Source organism: Leptodactylus fuscus, chromosome 6 (assembly GCF_031893055.1).
Source record: "Leptodactylus fuscus isolate aLepFus1 chromosome 6, aLepFus1.hap2, whole genome shotgun sequence".
In the NCBI taxonomy this organism is placed as follows: domain Eukaryota; kingdom Metazoa; phylum Chordata; class Amphibia; order Anura; family Leptodactylidae; genus Leptodactylus; species Leptodactylus fuscus.
The window spans coordinates 156,909,792-156,933,518 of NC_134270.1; the positions used below are offsets into that span (position 1 = coordinate 156,909,792).

The following is a 23,727-nucleotide window of genomic DNA, read 5'->3' on the forward strand; positions in this document are numbered from 1 at the left end:
CGCGGAATCCACATCAAAATCCTGACCAAAAAAACGCCTCCCATTGAAATCAATGGGAGGCAAGCTGCCCTTTCTTCCGCCTCACGACACCTCCCTCCCAAATAGGTCCATTCATTTGGGCCTAATCTGGAGCGTAACGCCGCAACTGGATGCCAGTGCACTGCACCGACATCCAGGCACGGCTAGCCGTTTTTTTGTCCAGATTCTGAGGCAGCCTCCACATCAAAATCCTGACCAAAAAACCCCGTCTGAACCCGGCCTAAGACTCTGTGAATGGAAAAATAAAAAAAAGTTATGGGGTTTGACATTTGGGGAGTCAAAAACAAAAAACGCCTGTGGTGGGAAGGGGTTAATATTCACTGCACAGTGACTATTCATGAGGTGGTTGCCTGGAGATTTCTCAAGCAACTTAAGGGTCTGTTCACACAGAGTTTTTTTGCCTGAAAAAATACCTCCCACTCATTTCAATGGGAGTCACTAGCAGTTTTTAGAAAAAAGCGACATGACCTATCTTCAGGCGGATTCTACCTGGAAAAACTCATTGAAATCAATGGGAGGCGGAAAAAACGTGACTTTTTTTTGGCACGTTTTTTTTTAAAAGAGAAGTTTCCAGGTCCATACAGTATGCTGGAGCAAAAAAAAAAAAAAACTAAAACTAAAAATGGCTCAAGAAATTCTCCAAAAAAACGCACATCATGTAAAAAACTGCATCAAAATAAAACGTTTCCTAATTCCTGAAGCAGATTTTTTTCAGCTTGCAAAAATTGTGTGAACATACCCTAAAGAGTGGGTAGGTGCCAGGTCCATGGTCGGACAGCACATGTATGATGCCTGTATGTCTCCACGGACCCACTCATTTACTTCAGTGGGGCTGCAAAACAGACATTTTTCATTCTGCAAGTGGGCACACACCCTACTAACATCAATAGGACATGTGTGTAGTGTGCCAGCTCTCCATTCAGGGCATAGAACCCTCTGCCAGTCCCATAGAAGTCCCATTCATCTGGGGCTACTCGGGAGAAAGCTGAAGTCCGGAGAGCCAGAAAATGGAGAGGAATCAGAAGGGGAAGTTTGTCTCAATTCTTCTTCATGTTTCACTGTCTGAACGGACCCTTAGACCCCTGCGTTATATGGACGGTGGCCTAGAGAACCTACACATTGCTTCTGGACTATAATAATAATTGTATATCATATCATATTATGTTGGCATCATTGCTTCAACTGTAGTTGTCAGCAGGTTGTGTCCCTATGTCTGGGTGTCATGGTGCCATGTTCCAGGCTGTAGTTCCCCGTTGTCCTGTAGTGACACATCAGCTTTCTGGCAGGAGGAAGGGCAGATCCCATTTCAAAGATGTCCGCTGTCGCCTCCTCCCTGGCCGTGCCCTGTCCTCTGCCTCCTCCCGGATCTCACGCAGCTTCCTGTTGAAGACGTGGCTCCGGTACTGCCATATTGTGCGGAGGACCGTCGGAGGCCGATCAGCAGGACAGGCCCAGTACCCGGCTCTAACTCCCGCAACCATGGTGAGCAGTGCGGACGGGGCTCAGTGGAGGGGCGGTGTGGGGGAGGGGATGGCACCCGGATTAGGCAGGACGGGGCCGGTGACAAGTGTGCAGACGGGGCCGGACGGTCCGCTCAGTGTCCGGCGGTGTAGACGGGTGACGCTGCGTCTTCTACTTGGACCTGCGTTTTCTAATCCTGTTGTGCGACATTGCCCCTCTCCTGCCCTTGTTCAGACCTGACACAGGTGACGTTATCCGCCACTTATAGGTGACTCTTCCTTCCCTGTTCCTCTACAGCAACTTGTCCTGAAGTCACACACTGCGGTTTTTGTAACTCTTTATTTTAGTTTTGCTTCTGTATAGGCCTGTGTTCACATGTGTCAGATTTACTTTAGATAGGTCTGACATGTTATTACTGAAGGATCCGCAGTAGAAATCAGAGGGTGACGCTTGGATCGTGTTCACACTGAGGTTTTTTCATGCTGATTCTGCTGCGGATAATATCTCACCTCTGTATTGTGTAGGTTTCGGGGAGCGTCGCGATGGGTGATGCAGTGTTGGCGCCTCTCATAGGGGGTTACATTGGGGTGACTAGTACAAGTCTATGGGGGTGATGTCACCAGACTCCGCCTCCTAAAAATCACCGAAAACTGCTGCGTTGGTCACACGTGCGTACTAGGGCCCCGTTCACACTCCTGTTCTTGGGACCCCCACACCAGCCCCTTACCCTATATCTATAAGATGCCAAATGGATACCATAAACTGCACCTAGACATTGTAGCAGACCCTCAGACATGGAGTGGGGTTGTAGCTCTTGTCATTGTCATTCAATTTTACTCTGCTGGATCCCCCAAAATCCATTTTATGGGCGTAGCCCACCGGATGGACTGCAGCTCCTGTCATCCTTTGATAATGGGAGTGGTGGTCTTAGTGTATACTGCACTAGTTCTGTTGCCGTCTTTGTTCAGGGTCTCCTGTGGGGTGAGATATTTGGGGTACAGTCCTATCGGTATGAGGAGGGTGTGGGGTGTCAGGAGGAATAACTATTGGGCAAGTTGATGTGTAGGGGCGGATTATGGGTGGTCCTGATATTGGCTCCCCTGGCTAGTAATTGGCTATGTGTGTAATGAGCTGTGTGTGTCTGAGGAAGACCGCCCCTTTAAGACCAATTTGTAATTATACTTAAAGGAATTTTCCTGCTTCATATTCCCTATTCACCTGTCCAATTACTCTGGGACCCCCTGGGTTGTGAGAAAAAGGGGGTACCTGCATCTCCCGTGTGAATGGATTGTGTTCGACCACCGCTACAGTCACATGGTCTGCATGGAAATGAATGGAGCGATGGTCGCACATGCTCACTACAGCGCCAGTCACACAAGGAATTTAGGGTCCACGTGTTCTTGATCACTGGGGGTCCCAGGAGTTCATACCTCAGTCACGGACCCTCAACTCCTATCTGTGAGCCAGACTTACAGGACTCCAAAATCATTACCTACACTGATACATTGTAGTGAACCCTCAGACGTGGAGATAGATTGTAGCTGTGAACATGGCAGCCTCCCTCCAAAAACAATGCTACATCTGTGTACAGGTTATGTGTGGTATTACAGCTCAGCTTCCTTAAAGGGGTTCTCCATGGAGTCTTAGTTTTTCCTTCCTTCAAGGGTTTTTAAGTGCACCCAGGTCGCTCCGCCTGCTCCCCTCTTACCACCAGTTACCTGTACTATGGGACTGGCTTTACTACAGTCTATCAACCCGTGGACAGGTGTAAGCTACAATACCACACAACCCGTGGACAGGTGTAAGCTACAATACCACACAACCCGTGGACAGGTGTAAGCTACAATACCACACAACCCGTGGACAGGTGTAAGCTACAATACCACACAACCCGTGGACAGGTGTAAGCTACAATACCACACAACCCGTGGACAGGTGTAAGCTACAATACCACACAACCCGTGGACAGGTGTAAGCTACAATACCACACAACCCGTGGACAGGTGTAAGCTACAATACCACACAACCCGTGGACAGGTGTAAGCTACAACACCACACAACCCGTGGACAGGTGTAAGCTACAACACCACACAACCCGTGGACAGGTGTAAGCTACAATACCACACAACCCGTGGACAGGTGTAAGCTACAAGAAATCCCTTTAGCTATAATGGGGTGTGTTGGGCATTGGTGTGTGATCCTACAATAAGTACTTTGCCATACTCTCCCCTCCATATCGGGTGCCATCATGTGCTGTCCTTTGCTGGCACCAGTGGTCACGGTGATGCCCTCAGTGGTGCCGACATGTCATTACTACAGCCAGTGACTGGGTGTAGCAGCGTCATAGTGTTATACCACTGTTCCCAGACAGTGCCATGGGCCAAGTAGCATTGGGTGTAAGGCAGAGGAGGGATCTGTGAGGTGTGGTCTCCTTTAAGACTGCAAATGTGACCCCGGCAGTCAGAACCAAAGATGGTGAATGTGGTTGTAACAGGATGAGGTTGTGGCAGCGTGTGGGGTTACAGTGGGACCATCATTGACTATGAGGTAGTCTCGTGATATTGTGCTCATCTGTCACCGTGTAGTCGTAAAGACCTCTCACCGGTGGGATCGGCGCTGTGTACTAGAGGCGGCGATCCCTAAATAAACAGATCCCTCAGGTGTACCCGTCAGTCCTCTACATGCCTCTCCTTGTATTGCAGGTGCTGCTAGCTGCTGCGGTGTGTACGAAGGCCGGTAAGGCCATAGTGTCCAGACAGTTTGTGGAGATGACCCGCACCCGTATAGAAGGACTATTGGCCGCTTTCCCAAAACTAATGAACACAGGCAAACAGCACACCTTTGTGGAGACGGAAAGTGTGCGCTACGTGTACCAGCCCATGGAGAAGCTCTACATGGTCCTCATCACCACCAAGAACAGCAACATCCTGGAGGACCTGGAGACCCTGCGGCTCTTCTCCAGAGTGGTATGTACAATGATATGTATATGGGCACCAGCTGGTCCAGGGGCCTGTGCCCACTTATCTTATGTCATAGTCAATGTAGCGGCAGTATCTGTACAGGGAGTTAGACGGCCCGCTCATCGGGAATACCTGACATTACCAGGTAGATAACATGGACGTTCCACTTTTTTGTGTGGAGATCTACTGTTATTTTTTTTTTTTTGTGTAGCGGTCCTCCTATCCAGGGTTCTGGTCCTCTGACATGCCGGAGAAATTGTGATTGTTCTGAGCACAGTCCGGAGCCGGATATGTTTGCTTTTCAGTACAAATATTGAAAAAGGTGTTTGTTTGTTTGTTTGTTTTTTAAACTTTGTTCACTTTTCGCACCTCTTGATAAATTAAAGGGATATTCAGTAATCTCAAGGTATCCTGTTTCCATCCAATATAGGATAACTGGAGGTCACAACATTGCTATTAAAGTATCATGGGCGCTTATACGGGAACGTGTATGCTCTGTAAAGTGTTCCAAAAAATTAAAAAAGAAACATATTAAAAAAATAAAAATTTGTAGTCTATTCCCCTAGAATACACATGACATCCCACATCATAAAATGCTCAGAATCTGAATAAAAAAATAAAAATCTTTATCCCCTATGGGGTGGAAGGGGGACAAAACCCTCCCCTGCTCCGTACACAGAAATATATAAATATAGCGAAATATTTTAAAAAAAATCTATATAAATTTGGTGTCATCGTGATTGAAGTGACCAGCAGCATATAGGGAATGTGTCATGTCGCTGCGTCTGAAAAAACCCAGACTATTAAAATATAAAATGTGTCCCCTGCGGTGACAACAGAGCGGGAAATAGATTCCAAAAACCTGAATTGAAGTTTGTTATACAGTCTCATAGACTAAACTAGTAAAGGTTTCCCTATATAAATGGCGACCTTTAGGATTATGTAAGTTTATGGGCATTACTGCAGAATTTGAGACTGTGCCTGAAAAAAACATAGCGTGACCTCTGCTGCCGTCCACCCATCCCCCATTGTGTAGGTGGAGGTTCCCCTCTGTGCTCTGCCGCTCCATTCACCTCTATGGGACTGTTGGGGATCTGCGAGTGCCGCGGTCTGCTGTACTTTGGCATTTGTATTCTGCTTCTTCTGGCCCAAGTTTTGCTATTGGAGATGATGATTGGGGGGGACGACGACAACAATGCGGGACCCCAGTTCTGGGTGTTGGTTCCCTTCCATTCTAGCAGTTCTCACCTATACAGTATATGGGGGAAAACTCGGTATTATAGGAATCCCCCTGAAATCGCTCATCACGTCACATCGCTTTTATGGCTGTGTTTTTCGTCTATCTATAATTACATATTTTTAGTTACCGTATTTTTCGGACTATAAGACGCACCCAGGTTTTAGAGGAGAAAAATAGGGAAAAAAAAATTTCAGGCAAAAAATGGTAAAATATTTAATATATGGGAGTTGTAGTTTTGGAACAGCTGCAAGGCCACATTGACAGGTGACCCTGCAGCTGTACGGGGATGTATAGGGCGTTTTTTTTGTGGGGCCAGGTGTACTTTTTAGTTATACCATTTTGGGAAATGTTTATTGCTTAGATCACCTTTTATTTAATTCAGAGGCAAAACAGAGAGAAAAACCCGGCAGTTTAGCACTTTTGATTTTGACGTTCACTGTACATAAAAATATTAGTAGACCGGGCATTTTCAGACACAGGGATACCTAATGTATATGTTTCACAGTAATGTTATACTTTTATATGTATTCTAGGGAAAGGAGGTGAACTTTTATTTATTTTATTTTTTATATTTTTTTTAAGTTTTTTTTTTTTTTTTTTTTTTTTACTATTTTATTATCCCCCGCCTAGGGGGCTTGAACCTGCAATCATTTGATTGCAAGTCCCATAGACGGCAATACAAGTGTATTGCCGTCTATGGGAGATTCTATACATTACTATCGCGGAGTGTCATAGACCAGCCGCGATAGTAATATATATCTATGACAGGCCTGGGAGTCTTCATTAGGCTCCCAGCTGTCATCGGAACAGGCCGGCTCCTGCGGCCTCGCCGTGCAGGAGCCGGCCTGCATCACTAAAGGTATGGGGCCGGTGGGGGGGGCTAACTGACTGCCGGGACCTGCGGAGGAGGAGCGGATTTGCAGTATGGCTGCGCTACTGCCACCGCTGGTTTTCTTCAGCGGCAGGAGCGTGGCAATCTGCAGGCCCCGGCATCTGCTGTAATAGACCGGCGGATGCCGGGGAGTGTCTTAGCTGCCGGGGCCTGCAGTATAGTCACGCTCCTGCCGCTGAAGAAAACCAGCGGTGGCAGTAGCGCGGCCATGCTGCAAACCCACTCCTCCACCCACATTCAGACTATAAGACGCACCCTCATTTTCCTCCGAAATTTTGGGGGAAAAAAGTGCGTCTTATAGTCCGAAAAATACGGTACATTTTTTATTACCTAATTTTTTTTTAATACATTTCGTATCTGTAGGACCTTGTGCTCTTCAGGTAACCATAGGTGGACACTAACATCAGGCTTATTGAACAGACAGCCCTGGGGTTCTTTCTAGGTCAGACTTTAGAAGGGCCCCCCCAGTCTCTATTCCAGAGAACAGGTGACCTAATTGAAGAAGGAGACCCCTTTATTCATGCCATGGTCTTGGACTAGGGTTATCAGAATGTTAATAGCTGGAGTTAGAGGTCCCCTTAATCCCAGCCTTACGGCACGAGGCTTCTCATTATAGATCCAGAGCCCACAGGGCAGCGCACCCCGTCCTGTACTGCGGCAGACTAAGGACCGGCACCGCTGCTGGTTGTGAGAGTGCGCCGGTCATTACGACTTTTAGTAGGGGAACATAAGCAAATCATCCCAGCAAATAGTAGGTAAGCTCACTGACTACCCGTCTGTATAGGTAAGGCTCATATGCAGGTCTGATACAGCCTGGCCAGGTAGCCAGGGGTAAGTAGCCATCTGTCCCATAAGGCCTTTTTATGGAATTCCCTTAGGGTAGGGTGTTTAGCCGGGATCCATTGGGCTGCTGTAGTTTTCTTATCCCCATCGAACTCCTCCGTTTCCAATATCCCCATTAGTCATTTCTTGGGCTCTGCACGGATCGCAACCTTATAGACTTGGCAGGTGACCTCAAGAACTCCTCCTACGCGTTTCAAGGTGCGTTGTCACCTATCATCAGGGGACCGATTTACAAAAAAACCCCACTAAGGAGTGAGTGTCTAAAAATATGAACACCCACAAATGGGCCAAACCCAGTGGTGAAAGGGTCTAGGGGGCTTATTCTGCAAGAGATGAAACACAAAACAAACCCCTCATATGCTGGAGGACCAAAAATTAGTCTAAAACTCGGGTAATTGGCAATGGCAACTCGCTTGTTAGACAGGGAACCTTCTATTGGAGATAAATCAGGTCACCCCCTAATTAGAGGGGACCCTCATAACACTCACCTGTAGGGGTAAACACTGCCACATGGGGACGCCATATAATGACGTCGGATACCGTCACAATTCTCATTTCTTGCCATGGTGAACTAGATTCTGGCGAATGTATTACTATTACTATGTAGTTATCCAGGAAAAAGCATCTCTCAGAATACAGCAGAGCGGTACAGTCTCGGGGCTCAGCTGAGGTGAGTTTGTTGTCTATTTCTAATAGCAACCGACAGAATAGTGAGCGCAGCTCTGCAGTGTCCTACTCGGTTACCATAAAACCATGCTTGGAGACATACCGTATATACTCGAGTATAAGCCGACCCCAATATAAGCCGAGGCCCCTAATTTTACCACAAAAAACTGGGAAAACTTATTGACTCGAGTATAAGCCGAGGGGGGGGGGGGGGGATGCAGCAGCTACTGGAAAATTTCAAAAATTAGAATGGTCGGAGTTTTTGGACCCAGTAGATGCTGGGGAAGGGGAGGGGGTGTTTTGGTTGTCTGTCTGCCCCTTCCCTGAGCTTGAGGACTGTTTTTTTTTCCCCCCCACTATATTCAGTCTGGCTGAATATAGGGTATCTGCAGTGCTCCTATTAACCCCTTCCCGACAGAACAGGAGCACTGCAGATCCCCTATATTCAGTAGACCGGGCACTGTCAGACACAGGGATACCTAATGTGTACGTGTGTCACAGTCATTTTCTACTTCTATTTGTATTCTAGGGAAAGGAGGGAGTTACAACTATTATTTTTTCTAAAGCTTCTTTCCCCCCCCCCCCCCATTATTTTATGGGAGATTCTATACATTGATATTGCGGCTGGTATTTTTTTTTTTTTTTTTGCGCTGACTCAAGTATAAGCCGAGGGGGGCTTTCAGCACAAAAACTGTGCTGAAGAAATCGTCTTATACTCGAGTATATACGGTAATATTTGTATATGTAAACCATTTGTCACCTATTCAAAGATATGATAGGGAATGTAGCTTGTCAGTCACTGAGTCACTGTCCCATATAGGGATCACAATGTCTATACGGTGCAGCTGAGTATGATGGCGCTATATAAGGAAGAGACAGAAATAATCCAAAAACTTGGTAAATAAAATAAATAAATCTTAAAGGGAATTTGTCACCAGGAAATGACCTTTAAATCACCTTTTTTTTTTTTTTTTTTTTTTTTTTTCTTTTTTTTTACATTAAGCATATTTTTAAATAATCGTTGTGGTGATTCAGATAGATTGCTAGATATCTTGTAAGTCCAGCTTGTTGCCTAAAACATTTAGCGACTTCCTGTTTCCCATAGAAGGACAATGGGCCCTAGAAACAGTAGTCTGGAACAGACCCATGTAAGCTGGGAAAGCTGTAAAACCCTCTATGGTGACTGGTGGGCTTTATGTCCTATCTACATATAGGTGATCGCTGTGATCGTCAGTGTGCTGTAAGTGAGGTGACTGCTGCAAAGAAATCTACAGGAAGTGCCAGCACATTATGTGGCCTAGTGGAAATACAGAATATAGATATAGACTTCTAACCTCTATTTTTTTTTTTTATTTGCCACGTGGAATACACCTAAGGAAGGCTGCACTATTATATGTACTTGCATCCAGTTAAAGGGGATGGCCCAAGTTTTAATGTTAGCCTAAACAATAGAAGATAAACTAGGGATCTGACCACTGGGTCACCACGGGTCATGAGATCAGGGGTCCTGTTCCCCTGTCCAAAAGGAGTAGCAGGCTGAGCAAGTGTTACACCTCTTGTAAATCTTTAAGACACTCCTGAAGATGGCCAAGTACAGCGCTCCGCTATCAGCCGCAGTCCCATAGACAGTAGTAGTTCACATTCTCCACCTGCCGTGTCCTTTGTACGGTGGTATGGGACTCCTCTTCTCATGGTTGGTGGGGTCCCAGGGGGTAAATTATCTTCAATCCTGTGGATAGGGGATAACATTGAAACTTAGGCTAACCCTCTTATACTAGTAGGGGTTAATTTGCAACAAAATCCACATGTATTCATTTACTGTAGATGTGTGGAAGATATAAGACCGCCATGCTGTGTATGAAAGTATGTACACACGTATGGCAACCTTCGGCTCTCCAGCTGTTGTAAAACTACATCTCCCAGCATGCATACTTGCTCTGCTGTTCTTGGAACTCCCATGGAAGTGAATGGAGCATGCTGGGAGTTGTAGTTTCACAGCAGCTGGAGTGGCGATGGATGGGGGGGGGTGGTTTATTATCTTTCAACAGATCACAAAAACAAACTGATTTGCAGAGATACTTGCAATTGTCCTGACAATGGCCATTCTTCCCAAACCTCCCATTGAAGTGAATGAGAGTAGGAAATATTTCTACAGTGGATTTTACATGGAGGAATGGGGTGGTCTCATGTCATGCGGAATATACTACATAGGATTATTTAGATTAGTTGTGGGCCATTGTTGTATGGAGTGCTGAGAATTGTGATCTCTAGTCACCGGCTACCGGAATATTCCAGGATTCCTTACATATAATCACATGTCGTATAACCGGTTTGTGTAGTCGGCTTCTCCAGTAATGATGGCTGACGCCTTCTTCTTTTTCTTCCGGTAGATTCCTGAATACTGTCGAGCTTTGGAGGAGACGGAGATCTCAGACCATTGTTTCGATCTTATATTTGCATTTGATGAGATTGTGGCTCTGGGATATAGAGAAAATGTCAACTTGGCCCAGATCCGAACATTCACCGAGATGGACTCTCATGAAGAGAAGGTCTTCAGAGCTGTCAGAGAGGTGAGTGGGCTGCACCCGCTGGGACTCGATCACTTTATGTGTTTATCACTTTTATTCCCTGTTGTTATCCAAATTTTTTAATTCCGGGGCCCCACGGACCGGAAACGCCGCGATTTGCCCAGGAAAAAATTGCTGCGTTGTACAGTGCAGGCAAAGTGGATGGGATTCATGCAAATCCCATCCCCACTTTGTGGAAAAAATCGCAGCGCGGACACGCTGTGGTTTGCAAAACCGTTGTGGCTTTGCAAATCGCAGCATGCCCATTATATCTTCGGAAACACCGGCGGCTTTCCCGTAGATATAATGTTAAGAGAAAGTCCGCGGAGGAAAACTCTGTGAACTTTCTCTTAATGCCTTCACGCAGCGGTTCTTCTGGCAGCGCTTTAGTGCTGCAGACACGGCCCGTGGGGCCTTAGCCTAAGGGGGTTTCCCTATCCTCAATTAAACATCGGTAGAGGTTCGACACCTGGGCCCCCAGCTGATCAGCTGTGTGAAGGGACTGTAGCATTCATGTGAGTGTTGCAGCCTCTTTAGTACTTTCCAAGTACAGTGCTGTACATTTTATATAGCAGTTGTGCCTAGTATTATTCACTTGAGTGGGACTGATCTACGATCAGGCTATGTGACTGATGAAGTGGTGCCAATGAAGCAACAATGATATGTCAGCCAGCTGATCCAGATAGGTCCAAGGTGTCGGACCACCACAGATCTTCAGTTGATGACCTACCCTACATAACCGTACAGATTCATCCAACCCAAGCAAAAGGGCAGGATCACCACACACCACTTACTGACCTGCCCAAGGCATGCATCGGACATGACTCCTCTGTGTGGCATTAATACAAACCACCTGGGAACCTGTATAGGAAATAATATCCCCTTCCCGATGAGGGATTTTCTTATTTATCACAAGATGCATTTGTATGACATCATCCTCATCCGGTAATGTTCTGCAGTGCTGAAGGGGTTGTCTAAGATGCTTCCCAGGGAGATCAGCTGATCAGTACAGGTCCTTCTTTTCTTTGCCTTAAATATTTCTCTTTTCCACAGACCCAGGAACGAGAGGCAAAGGCGGAGATGAGACGCAAAGCAAAGGAGTTGCAGCAGGCAAGGAGAGATGCCGAGCGCCAGGGCAAGAAGGCTCCAGGGTTCGGAGGTTTCGGCAGTTCTGGCAGTTCCTCCATATCTAGTAACGCCGCAGCATTAATCACAGAGAACATCATGGAGCCCGAGAAGACAAAGTCTGCTCCTGTACCAACCAGGTAAACATGGCTCACAAGCTGGACATGCACTTTAGATCAGGGGTCCTCAAACTGCGGCCCGAGGGCCACATGCGGCCCGCCAAGCACTTCTGTCTGGCCCTGCCGACAACGCTGGCAGGCGTGCATTTATAATGAAGCTCCTGGGGAGCTCGGGCCAGGCCATGGAGCGCACTTCGCTTTACCTATTGGAGGACACCGCTCCTGATGTCTGTGCGATTTGCTCTGCCTCCGGCCCACTATTTAAAAAGTTTGAGGACCCCTGCTTTAGATAGTAGTTATTTGGTTGCCTGCTATTCCTCCTGACTCCCCATTTCGCACATGCACCCTCAGCTTGGTTGTCAATGGGACGTGGGGCGTAAGCTGCTGTCAGACAGCTCTGGTAGAGACTTATCCACTTTGGGAACATATGATTGGTTACAAGCCACCATACACACTAGATGGTTGTCTGCTCCCTCTTAACCTGACAGTGATGGCCGCTGTCTTTTGACAGGTCCTAACACTGCTGCAATGTCTTTTGGTGTTTTTGGTGAAATTCTCCTGTTCCTGCAGTTTAGCAGCATTGGGTTGGGTTTCTGGTTGGTCAGAGATGGCTCGGAGACCACGCTCTATAAAGGAGGAGGATCACCTTAATTTTTTTTTTTTGTAATTTTTCCTCTTATTCTAATCTCTATTATAACTTTATTTCAGGCCTTCTGGAGCCAACAAAGCCCTAAAACTCGGGGCTAAAGGCAAAGAAGTGGATAACTTTGTGGACAAGCTGAAGTCAGAAGGAGAGACCATTGTTACCCCAGCAGCTGGAAAGAGACCCTCCGAAGCGGCAAAGGTCCTGCCACCCCCTGCCAATGTTGAGAGGTTAGTGAGGCAGCGGTGCATGTCTGTACGGTGATGGATTCCTATATCCAAGCTGTCATGACCGTATACTGTGAGTAATAAGGATCTCTTTATTTATTCAGCGTTCATCTGAAGGTTGAAGAGAAGATCTCCCTAACCTGCAGCAGAGACGGCGGCCTGCAGAACATGGAAGTGCACGGCCTCATCATGCTTAGAGTGTCCGATGACAAGTTTGGAAGGATCCGTGTGCATGTTGAGAATGAGGACAAGAAAGGGGTACAGCTGCAGGTGAGGAGTCGGCAAGGTTGTCGGGGTGTCCCTTTATACCCTTTAGGGTGTATTGTTTCTTATGTAGAGGGATGAGCAGAAACCATATTAAAGGGGTTTTTGCTTTCCAGTATTGATAGCCTATCCGTAAGATAGGCCATCAATAGTATATACAGTATGTGGGGGTCCAACACCCAAACCCCAGCAGATCCGCTGTACAGAGATGGCGAAGCTCACAGTAATGATTCCTTACCTCGGCATACAAACTTGTATATCCATTTACCAGTAATACCGGTGCCTGGTTACTCACACGTGTTGTCCATTTTGTCATCTCTTTTTCAGACTCATCCAAACGTGGACAAGAAACTCTTCACATCTGACTCCCTGATCGGATTGAAAAATCCCGAGAAGTCTTTCCCCCTTAATAGCGACGTTGGTGTCTTAAAATGGCGACTACAGACAACAGACGAGGCCTTGATACCTCTGAGCAGTGAGTCTAGTGTCCAATATTTAGGCCACGTTCAGATATGGCAGATTTGTTGCTGATTTTCGTTCCAGGTTCCACACAACAGCTTATATTATAACACCTATAGATGGCAAATTAAAAATCCTGTCCGAAGGTAGTGGAAAATGTCTGCAGATTTCGGGGAATGCTGTGAATTTCCAAAAGCAGATGAGGCCCCATGCAGACGGGACAATCCAAAATCTGGTTGAAACCTAGTCGGGAGACGCGACTCCTTCCATCATAGTGTTGGGAGTATCTACCTACCTGCCTGTGACGTGACAATGTCCTGTACTGTATATAATATGGACCCTAAAGCCGCTCTTAACCCTTTGTTTCCTCTCTTCCTCTAGTTAATTGTTGGCCTTCAGAAAGTGGCAATGGCTGTGATGTAAATATAGAGTATGAGCTACAGGAAGACAAGCTGGAGCTGAACGATGTGGTTATTACTATCCCATTGCCGTAAGTAATACAGCCCAGTAATGGACATGTGTTTTTTTTTCTTATACCGCGGATTACACTTTGCCTTTTTACGCATTAGCAAACCTTTAATACAGTTATCGAGCGTACAAGCCATAGTTTGCACCGTTATTGGTGTTTGGCATCGCCCATGCCGCTTTCTCCAATCCATTCAAACAAGGGACCCATGTTTGGGATCGGTGGGGCCCCCAATGATCCAAAATGTATTTCCTGTCCTGTAGGTGGGTACTAAATGTTGATTCTGAGGAATATCCCTTTAAGAACTGGGCTTCATCCTAGATGAGCGCTCTCTGAACGTTTCCCTGGGATAGATAAGAGGGCTCCTTTTTATGTAAGACCCCAGCAGAGTGATGTTCGGTTAGGATAGGATCCTATTAGTTCCCCTGGTCCTGTACGTTCCGGGCCTCCCTGACAGGTGCAGCCGTTCTAGGGCCGTATATCACCTTGGAGAATGTGTATTTTACAAGTGGGACATGTCTAATTCTCCACAGGGCCGGAGTAGGAGCTCCAGTGATCGGCGACATTGATGGCGACTACCACCACGACAGCCGGAGGAATACACTCGAGTGGACTCTGCCGGTTATTGACTCCAAAAATAAGACCGGTAGCCTGGAGTTCAGCATTGCTGGTCACCCCAACGATTTCTTCCCAGTTACTGTTTCCTTTGTGTCCAAGAAGAACTACTGCAATCTACAGGTACAGTACCGGTGTTATATATGGACAATGTATTGGTGGATACGTACTTCACCATTAACTCCTAAGGATCTGTATATAACCTAAGAATGAACTAAATGAGTGACACACTGATACCCAAGAGGGTCCTGGCAGCAGAGACCGCCCCTTTGACACAGTTTCGTTAACCAAAATTATTACTTCCGTGGTACTAAATACGACCTATTGACTTTTAACTGGAGGGTCGTAGGAGAGTATTTGGCACATGTACAAAACTACAACCCTTACACGATTTCTTGTACATGTCAATTCACATGTTAGAGAATTTCGGCAGATTATTTCTGTGGTAACCACAAGATGAGGAAAAAATAAAATTGACTTGTTCTAAATGTGCGCTGTAGACGGATTTATCTGCGGGTAATGCGCAGGAAAACCCACAACATTACTTATACATTATAGATGGACTACCCCAGGTCAGCGTCTGCGACATGTGAGTGTCTTAGGGAGCCTTCACACGGAGTATACTCGCTCAGAATGAGCGCGTAAAAACCAGATCCCATTGACTTGAATGGGTGCCGGTATACTCGCGCTCCCCATTGAAATCAACGGGAGGCTCCCCCCCCCCCCCCAATTGCTTTCAATGTGATACGCGTGTATGCCGGCACCCATTCAAGTCAATGGAAACTGGTTTTTATACGCTCATTCTGAACAAGTTTTATGTTCAGAATGAGCGGAGCGTATACTCCGTGTGAAGGCTCCCTTACACGCGTCTGGTACTATAAGATGCTATGGATTTTACCTGAGCAAATCTGTGACTGTTCCATCCAGTATAGACATAAAGGGTTTATGTGGGGAGAGAAAAGTTGTCACGGTGCATTCAGTTTTCTGGGGCAACATCCTTGCTCATGTAGCTGGAGGCTCACATTTATGGGGGTGCCAGTGTCTGTGCTCTGCCAATGCTGCCAGTGATGGCTGCTGTCCTGAGGAAAATAATGACCTGCAAACATGTATTCACTTATTTAATGTTATTATGTAATTTTAATTATATTTTTTATACATTTTTATATTTTTAATATATTATTATTTAATATATTTAGTATAATTTTTTAATATGTAATATTTTTATATTTTTTATATATAATTTAATATTTAGTATTTTAACAAATTAATAATTTTATTATGTATTTTGTATTATTTACTTGTAAGTTTCACTCATAGTGGCCTGAAATTTTCTGTTCGCTTTCAGGGTATGTTTTGTATTTAAAGGGGTTTTCCTGAACTGTCTCTAGCACTGGATCTCAGTATATAACTGATGATAGTGCCCACACTGATCAACTGTTTGTAGGGACCGTGGTACCCAGGCATCAGGCATTGCCAGGCGCGGTGCCATTCCTTCCTGTAAGGGCCATGTCTAGTAACAGGTACTTAAATGGGATGGAGTTTCGATACCATTGGAAAACATGACCCTATGCCTTATTTTGCTGCCGTGCGGTCCTTTAGAACAGCTGATCGGTGTATCTATTAAGAGTCAGACCCCCACCAAACTAATACAGAGGATAGGCCAGCAATATCCAAGTCCTAAGGCGTCATACATGTAACCATATCTATCACAACAGAACGAATGGTACACTGTTTGGCACCTATGGGCCGTCTGTATTTTATGCACCCATATACTTGAATAGGACTCGCTCCAGATTTTGCAGCTTATTCCTACACCCCAGACACTGATCCATGAAATCTATGGACATGTGTATGGGGGCCATATAAATGACTAAGGTTAGGTCCACATCTGCGCCAGGTCCTCCATCGTCCAGGACCCGAATGACGGAGAGCTGGACAGCCAGTCGACCCCATTAACTGTAGAAATCGCCTCCACCCTTCTTTCTAGGGAAGAAAATAATGATCTTTCTCTGTTTTTCCACCGCAGGTGACCAAAGTGACTCAGGTGGACGGCAACAGCCCCGTGAGGTTTTCACTCGAAACTGCGTTTGTTGTGGACAAATATGAAATCCTGTAACCAGCCGAGAATGAAGGGTTAATCCTGGAAGTAATTTTCTCTCAAATTTCTGAATAGAAGCATCTTAAAGGGGTTTTCTCTATGCCTTGCACTTTTTCAGGCGGCGTACAGAAAATCCAGATAAGTCCTATCCTGCAGATCTTATTCACTCCTTCCATGGGAAGGGGCAGCAGATTCTGCCCCATGTACTATTTTTATTTCCTACTTGCAGAGGGGGCAATGCGTTGTCCTGCAGGCAGCGTTCCTGCGCTCTTCCCAATATCGAGGGATAATTCTATTTCAAAGAAGAATAATTTATATATCTGTCCTGTTAGCAACACGTTCTCTCTTCATTTTCTCTGGAATATTCTAATTTTTATGGTTTGGTTGTCATTTAGCCAATTTTTTTTTTTTCTTTTTTTTTTTTTCGAAGCAAACGGAGGAATTTTTTTTGTGGGCAACTAGAAGATGTGGGCATGTGTAATCCTGTAGGAGAATGGCAGAAGAGGATTGACGGGACTTGTTTTTTTGTAACCCTGTATAATGACATAAAGAATACACACATTCCATAACGCAGAAATACTGTTCTGTAACCCAATAAAAAGACAAAAAGTTGAGAATGAGAGTGATTATTGCGCATGGTATAAACCACAGCTTGCAAAGACTAATATAATGGAGCGGTTTGGTCAATTTCATCACTGGGGAATATACAATATGAAGCAGTCTGGTTTGTTTACATGTAATCCTGCCAGGAGTGACTGTACAAGACCAAGCAAATAGCTGGGAAAAGTCTAAGGCTAGGCCCACACTTGAGCCAAGCTCTCCGTTGTTGGGGTCCGCTGGGTGACCTGAACAATGGAGAGCCTATTCGCTAAAACAGTGAAATCCTATGGAGATGTGCACCATCATAGAAGATCTAGGAACGCTGAACTGCAAATATAGGTCAGATACATGCAGGGACCCACTACATTCTAGCATCTACCCTACAGGCATGAAGGAAAGGAGCAATCTATGAGCACAGCCAGGAAAGCCAGAAATCTATACAGGTACAGAGAAGACGTTTCCTACATTGTAAGCTGTGAGATGTGCAGAATCTTCTATCCTTTGCACAGAGCTGTCTGCAGATATGAGGAAAATCAACCAGTCCCATTTGCATTCACATTCATATGAGAATGCAGTTCCACCCCTCACACAGACACAATGTCGGAAATGTATTAATGTTCATAAATAAATATGCTGCATTTTTTTGGTGCACACCTGTTTACCCCCAAAATGCACCACTTTTTCATTTTCAAACCTGCTTGCCCCTTTTGAGAAAAGTGGGGGAGGGTCACGGCAGACTTGACCAGGCACACCTCAGCCTAACAGATTTGTTATCACTTGTGCCAGTTATTCCTGAAATCTGTGCAAGTCCCTGACTGATGTAAATTTCAATTTTGGAACACAGGACCTCCTGCAGTGTGCCCGAATGATGAGGCCTGTGCCCAGCTGCTGCCAGCTCTTACATTATTAAGCCTGGTGCTCCAGTCTTGGTAAATTCCCCTAACGTGGTCCTTTCACGTCCTCTGGCACTGGTGGGGTTATATACCAATAGAAAGCTGACTGCATTGATGGTATGTGCTCAGGTGCTGGAAATATCCATCCACTATCACATCATTGTTGGGCGGTAAGGAACGCCCACCTGAAATGCTATGGTAGTACTGTTAGAGGGGTGTTCCTCATACTCCAGCAATGACTTTGAGCTGTAAGGCTCTCCTTTCTGACAGTGGAAGGATATCAGTGCTGAAACTTATGTCACTGATATCTCCTGTACATAGCGGCAAAGCTTTCTAGCAGTATATAATAGTGCCGGTGACCGAGGACTGGAATGTACCACTTTAGTCACAGCTTCTAGCGATATGCTGAGATTCATAAAGACAATAAGTCTACGTATCAGGGGTCACACGGCAGATTCTGACCCCAAATTAAAATTCGATTCTGCCTCTCACTGTTTTGACGTCAACCTCGGAGTCCATAGCGCAAGACACCTGAGCCCTAACAGTGGTGGACAGTCAAAGCTGAGGGGCGGAAATGTCAGAGGAAGGAAGTGGAGTGCAAAATGGGAAGGGGCGTATGTCTGACCACCATTGTAAACTGGTAGGGGGTCCCATTAGTGGATGCCTCAACAATGACTTGCTGATCACATAAATTGCAGGGGAATTGTTAGGGGAACCCCTTTAACCAGTTCAGAACTGGCCTATTTTCCCCAGTTCTTCTGAGAAAATATAATTTAGTTTTGCACATTGTGCCCCCCTCCCCATAGGATCATAATAGAATGAATAAAATCAAGCTAAAGATGGATTATCAGCTCACCGAGGGATCAGGTTACTGCTTCTGCCCATAAAAGTCTATGGAGAGGGGAGTGGGAGGAGGAAGCAACTGCAGAGAGAGAGAGGAAGAGACATAGATGCTGCTGCTGCTTCTAGTAAGTGTTTTATGTCTCACCCCACTGCAGGATTCACTGCTCGGTTCTGCTGTATAACCTCCTCCATGTTGCTGTATGTATACACGCTGGAGCTTATTCTGCTCATGCTGTTGTATATAGTGATATACGCTATATGGAGAAAAGTGTCAGGGCACATCATGCAGAAGGTTTAATTCATAGGCATTAATATGGAGCTGATCTCTCCTTTCTTCCATTCTTCTGTGAAGGATTTCTTCAAGATTTTGAGGGTCTCTACAAGAATTTCATCCAGAAGACACTAATGTTGGACAAGAGGGCTTGGTTCACAACCTCCATTCTTGGTGGTGGATGGGGTCGCGTCTTCCACGCCAAACTTCCCTAAGTACAGTATGTCTTTATGGACCTTGATTTGTACACTGGGCAGAGTCATGCTGGAACAAAAATGGGTCTTCTCCAAAATCTTCTTACAAGGTTTGAAGCCTACCATTGTCCAAATGTCACTGGTTATGGAAACACCCACTTAACACACTGCCTGTATGGCGGCCTATCCCAATCAAAAAATGTTAAACTATGCTTGTACGTACCAAAACACACCAGCATGTGGCAGTCTACACCTACATGACCACCCGAGATGGCTGGTTATTGTACATGTGGGATGATTAAGGGTTAATAGTGAATATTGCAGGTAACTGAGGGGTTAATAATAACATCCATGGACATTTAGGGCAGCTTAGTGTATTATACAATTTATCCTGGGTGGTCCGTATAGATTAGGGAGCCTTCACATGGAGTTTAGGCTCACTCATTGTGAACGTAAAACTCGTTCAGAGTGAGCGGTGTAAAAAACAGCTCCCATTGACTTGGATGAGTGCCGGCATACGCGCATATCACATTGAAAGCAATCGGTAAAAAAGCCTCCCATTGATTTCATGCGTATGCCGGCACCCATTCAAGTCAATGGGATCTGTTTTTTACGCCGCTCACTCTGAACGAGTTTTACGTTCAGAATGAGCGAGCGTAAACTCCGTGTGCAGGCTCCCTAAGACGTCGGTGGAAATATCCTTGGTGGTCTAAACAAGTGCATTGGTAGGTGTCAGCACTTATTGTAGTCTAGCTCCCAAGGGGTTAATGCCACTATCCAGGGGCATAACTTACGGCTCACTGGCCCTGGTGAAAGGTTAATTTTGGGCCCCACCAGCCAACTTTTCCTTACATCCATCAGCTGTCTCTCATCCGTAGATTTTAGCAGCATTTACATTTCTTTTCTACATGGGCCCAGACCACCATGAAGACTTATTCACATGAAGACATCTCTGTGCACACAAGTTTCCCATCATTTCCATCCTGTCAGTTCCCCCCACATAGTATCCGTACTCCCCACTCCTTGAATATATGCTGCAGACCAACTACTATATTTTCCATGAAAGGGTTATTTTTCTCCTTTCTGACAGTGGAAGGCTGTGTATTTTAAATTTTCTCACTCCTGCCAGCCAGTCAGCCCTATTGTGTTGCACGTGACCTTTGGACCCTTTTGGCTTATAGGTGCAAGTGTCTCTGGTGGACTAGAGCATAGGTGCCAACACGGCCTAGAAGTGGGCAGTTTATAGATGTTCCTGGGAGGGTCCAGAATTTTGTTGTCACCTATGGACTACAGTAGTGCATTGTCGGGCTTAGGTTCTTTAGGCCCACCAGACAAATTGATTTTGAGGGCCCACCCCCCAACAACCTTAGGAAATAGACAATAGTGCCCTTCTAATTTGGGTGTCTTCTGCTAGGATATTACTGTGTTCTAATCTCACTGGCAGGTTTGGTATACGTTTCTGTTATCTGTACGGACACCTTATTGCTGTACTGTTAGAGAGTGGCGATAACTGGCTGTGATGTCCTGTAAGACTCCATGGACCAGGGCGCCTGGTTGAATATTCGGAGATCCATGCACAGTGACCTGTTCTTTGACACTAGGTCCGGTCTAGGAGGTAGCTTCCAAAAAATGCCCAAACTCATATGGAGAAGGGAAACCAGACCACCTGGGCCTAAGAATAAGATCTGTCATCTGAGAGGCTTTGTCTCCTTGACCTCTTCCTGGGGGAATCCATGCTGTAATCTAAACAGTGGTTGTCCTCAGTATGGGACCTGTCATGGTGGAACAAGAAGCAGACACTGCACCGTTTACATTGTTACAGCTAAGAAATTCCTACTGACTACATGTAAGGCATCACAGCTGCTCTGGTCCTAAGCCCTGAGGGCCGGGGATCCTTCTTTTCCTGTCATTTGGTTGCACTTGAAGTTTTGAAGAGGATGAAAACTCAACAGTGGATTATACACCGGTCATGTCCTACAAGGGTAGTATAATGGGCATCGTGGTGGCTCAGAGATTAGTGCTAGGGGTCCTGGAGTCGAATCTGGCCAAGGCCAACATCTGCATAGAGTTTGCGTGGGTTTCTCCAGTCTCCTCCCACATGCCAAAAATATACTGATAGGTACAAACAAGTGACCCTTGTGGGTGTTGAGTACGAGCGCCTGTATGGTGGCCACTATCACCCCTGCACTTTGAGGGGATATCGTCACTCCATAGGGAGAGACCACCGTATAGGTGTGTGGAGTCTTATTAACCCATGAGCCCTGCACTTTGAGTCTCCATGAGAAAATCACATTACAAATGTGGATACAGGAGCCGCTTGGGTGCAAAATGTGTATAGATTTTTCACATCCGTTTTGCACACCGTTCAGATACCCTAAGAATAGTGAGATCGTGAAAAAAATTCATTGAAAGCGGATCCTGTGGATGTGAACAAGTCATGGACAAAAGGTTCAGAGGACATGAAGAATCAAAGATGGAAAAGTGAGGAACTCTGCAGAGTCGTAGCTGGAAGAAGCGTCATGGAAGTCCGGGCCGAATGGATAAGGAATGAGAATGATTGTAGTCATACATCCATGTACAGTGGCCAAGGTTTTCCAATGTGGTTATGGTTAGACACTGGCAGCAATGTAGGGTATCTTTGGCACAATGTGGTGCATATTTGGCACATGTAGTTTAGGCTTATATTTTTGACATGTGGGTATGGATTCCCATTACAGGCCTGGTTTAAATGGATCCAACTAAAAGGTGGTATATACTTAGACTAGACTAGATATGTCATCCAGCATCAGTCACTGTGATAAATCTGGTGTAGTATCAGACTGCCTGTCTAAGCTTACACTGTCAAACTATTAGCGAACCCGGGCCAGTGTCTTTTAACACCATAGAGATAAGCTGATAAGCTACTCACCATTCCCCCCACTGTCCTGTTGCAACGCATCTGAGTAGATCCTGATTTACAACAGTAGATCTCCATCTCTCTATGGTTACTTTCCTGTTCCCCGATCTCTAGTATAATTGTTGTATTGTTCTATACTACGAACAGCAGGGCATATGATAGCGCTCTATAAAGAATAATAATAATCTTCCATATGTCGGCGCTGACACAACTTGTAATTGATCTTGTGCCAGATAAAAAGTTCTTAGATAAAATGAGAATTCTGGGAATGGGGGAAAATGTATGTAATTTGGTTAATAAATGGCTCAGTGATAGAGAATAGAAAGAGGTTATTAAAGGGGCTATGTGGAGCACAAAAAGTCTGGAACATTACTTCTACAATATAAAATTAAGGAACTCACCAATGGACTTTCTTATCAAATAGTGCATGGATCACCCAAATCCAGCAGTGGCCATGTGGTCCTGGGAGTCCTATAGTAACAGTCACTCGTGGCAAGGAGCTACCTCTCCCTATCTGGCACCTAGACATAAACCCTCACTAGTAATAGAGGAGAACGAAGGGAATTATGGGATTTGTACACACTAGCCAAGTCTAGGCACCAGGTGCAACATGTTGACTATGGGTAAATGACTTTTTTTTTTTGCATATGGAATACCTATGAATTTTCAATTTTTTTTCCCCCACCAGACAACCCTGTGGAGCATTCTCAGATTGGATCACAATCACCAGTGGGGAACCATAAGGGTCAATGTTGCAACCTCTTTTCTTTAATATCTTCCTATACCAATTTTGGACCTAATGTTCACCTAGCTGTTGCCCATCTATTGGGTCATTGGGATCTGTTGCTCATCTGGATCTGTTTTTCAGTATTTGGACTGTCTACTGAAGTCTCCTGTGGACTACATGGGCAGCCTACATCTCCTATAAATGACAATGGAGAGATGATAGTTCCAGGGTGCCAAACCCAGGTGAAGGACCACGTTCTTCTGATATATGGACACCCACCCACACCTACCTGACCATGTCCCTGAATTGTGACTACTCCTATATCCCCTTACTCCTCTATGGCAATAGAAATGACGTGACCGGCCACATCCAGGCAAGTATTTCTGTTCCCAGATGGTAGTGGGCTGAATAGAATGACATTGTGGTCACGTTTGGTTCCTGGGCCACCCCTACCTTAGACTCTGTTCCTTAGGATAGCGTGTGCCAGCCTAATAACGATCTCTTGGAACTATTCTCGCCTTACTGCCAAGCTTCTATCAACACCCTGTAGTCAGATCTGGTCTTGCTTCCCGCCATGCAACTCTGCGTCCCAGTCTGGAAAATCTGATGTCTGTATACA

General features: G+C 45.6%; 1 protein-coding gene across 2 annotated transcripts in view; it reads left to right on the forward strand.

Moving 5' to 3' along the window:
- The first annotated feature begins 1,404 nt into the window (after positions 1 to 1,404).
- Positions 1,405 to 23,727, forward strand: part of ARCN1 (archain 1 coat protein complex I subunit delta) — a 137,708-nt gene continuing 115,385 nt past the window's right edge. Inside the window, exons 1-10 of one of the 2 annotated variants that reach the window (XM_075277715.1) lie at positions 1,405 to 1,521; positions 4,203 to 4,466; positions 10,492 to 10,671; positions 11,722 to 11,933; positions 12,621 to 12,785; positions 12,887 to 13,052; positions 13,374 to 13,521; positions 13,887 to 13,995; positions 14,505 to 14,709; positions 16,613 to 17,301. In XM_075277715.1, coding sequence (XP_075133816.1) covers positions 1,519 to 1,521; positions 4,203 to 4,466; positions 10,492 to 10,671; positions 11,722 to 11,933; positions 12,621 to 12,785; positions 12,887 to 13,052; positions 13,374 to 13,521; positions 13,887 to 13,995; positions 14,505 to 14,709; positions 16,613 to 16,702 — 1,542 coding nt within the window. In that variant the 5' untranslated portion in view covers positions 1,405 to 1,518 and the 3' untranslated portion in view covers positions 16,703 to 17,301. Of the gene's footprint in view, positions 1,522 to 4,202; positions 4,467 to 10,491; positions 10,672 to 11,721; positions 11,934 to 12,620; positions 12,786 to 12,886; positions 13,053 to 13,373; positions 13,522 to 13,886; positions 14,013 to 14,504; positions 14,710 to 16,612; positions 17,302 to 23,727 lie in introns of those variants that run through there. The other variant, XM_075277716.1, reaches the window with a different exon arrangement.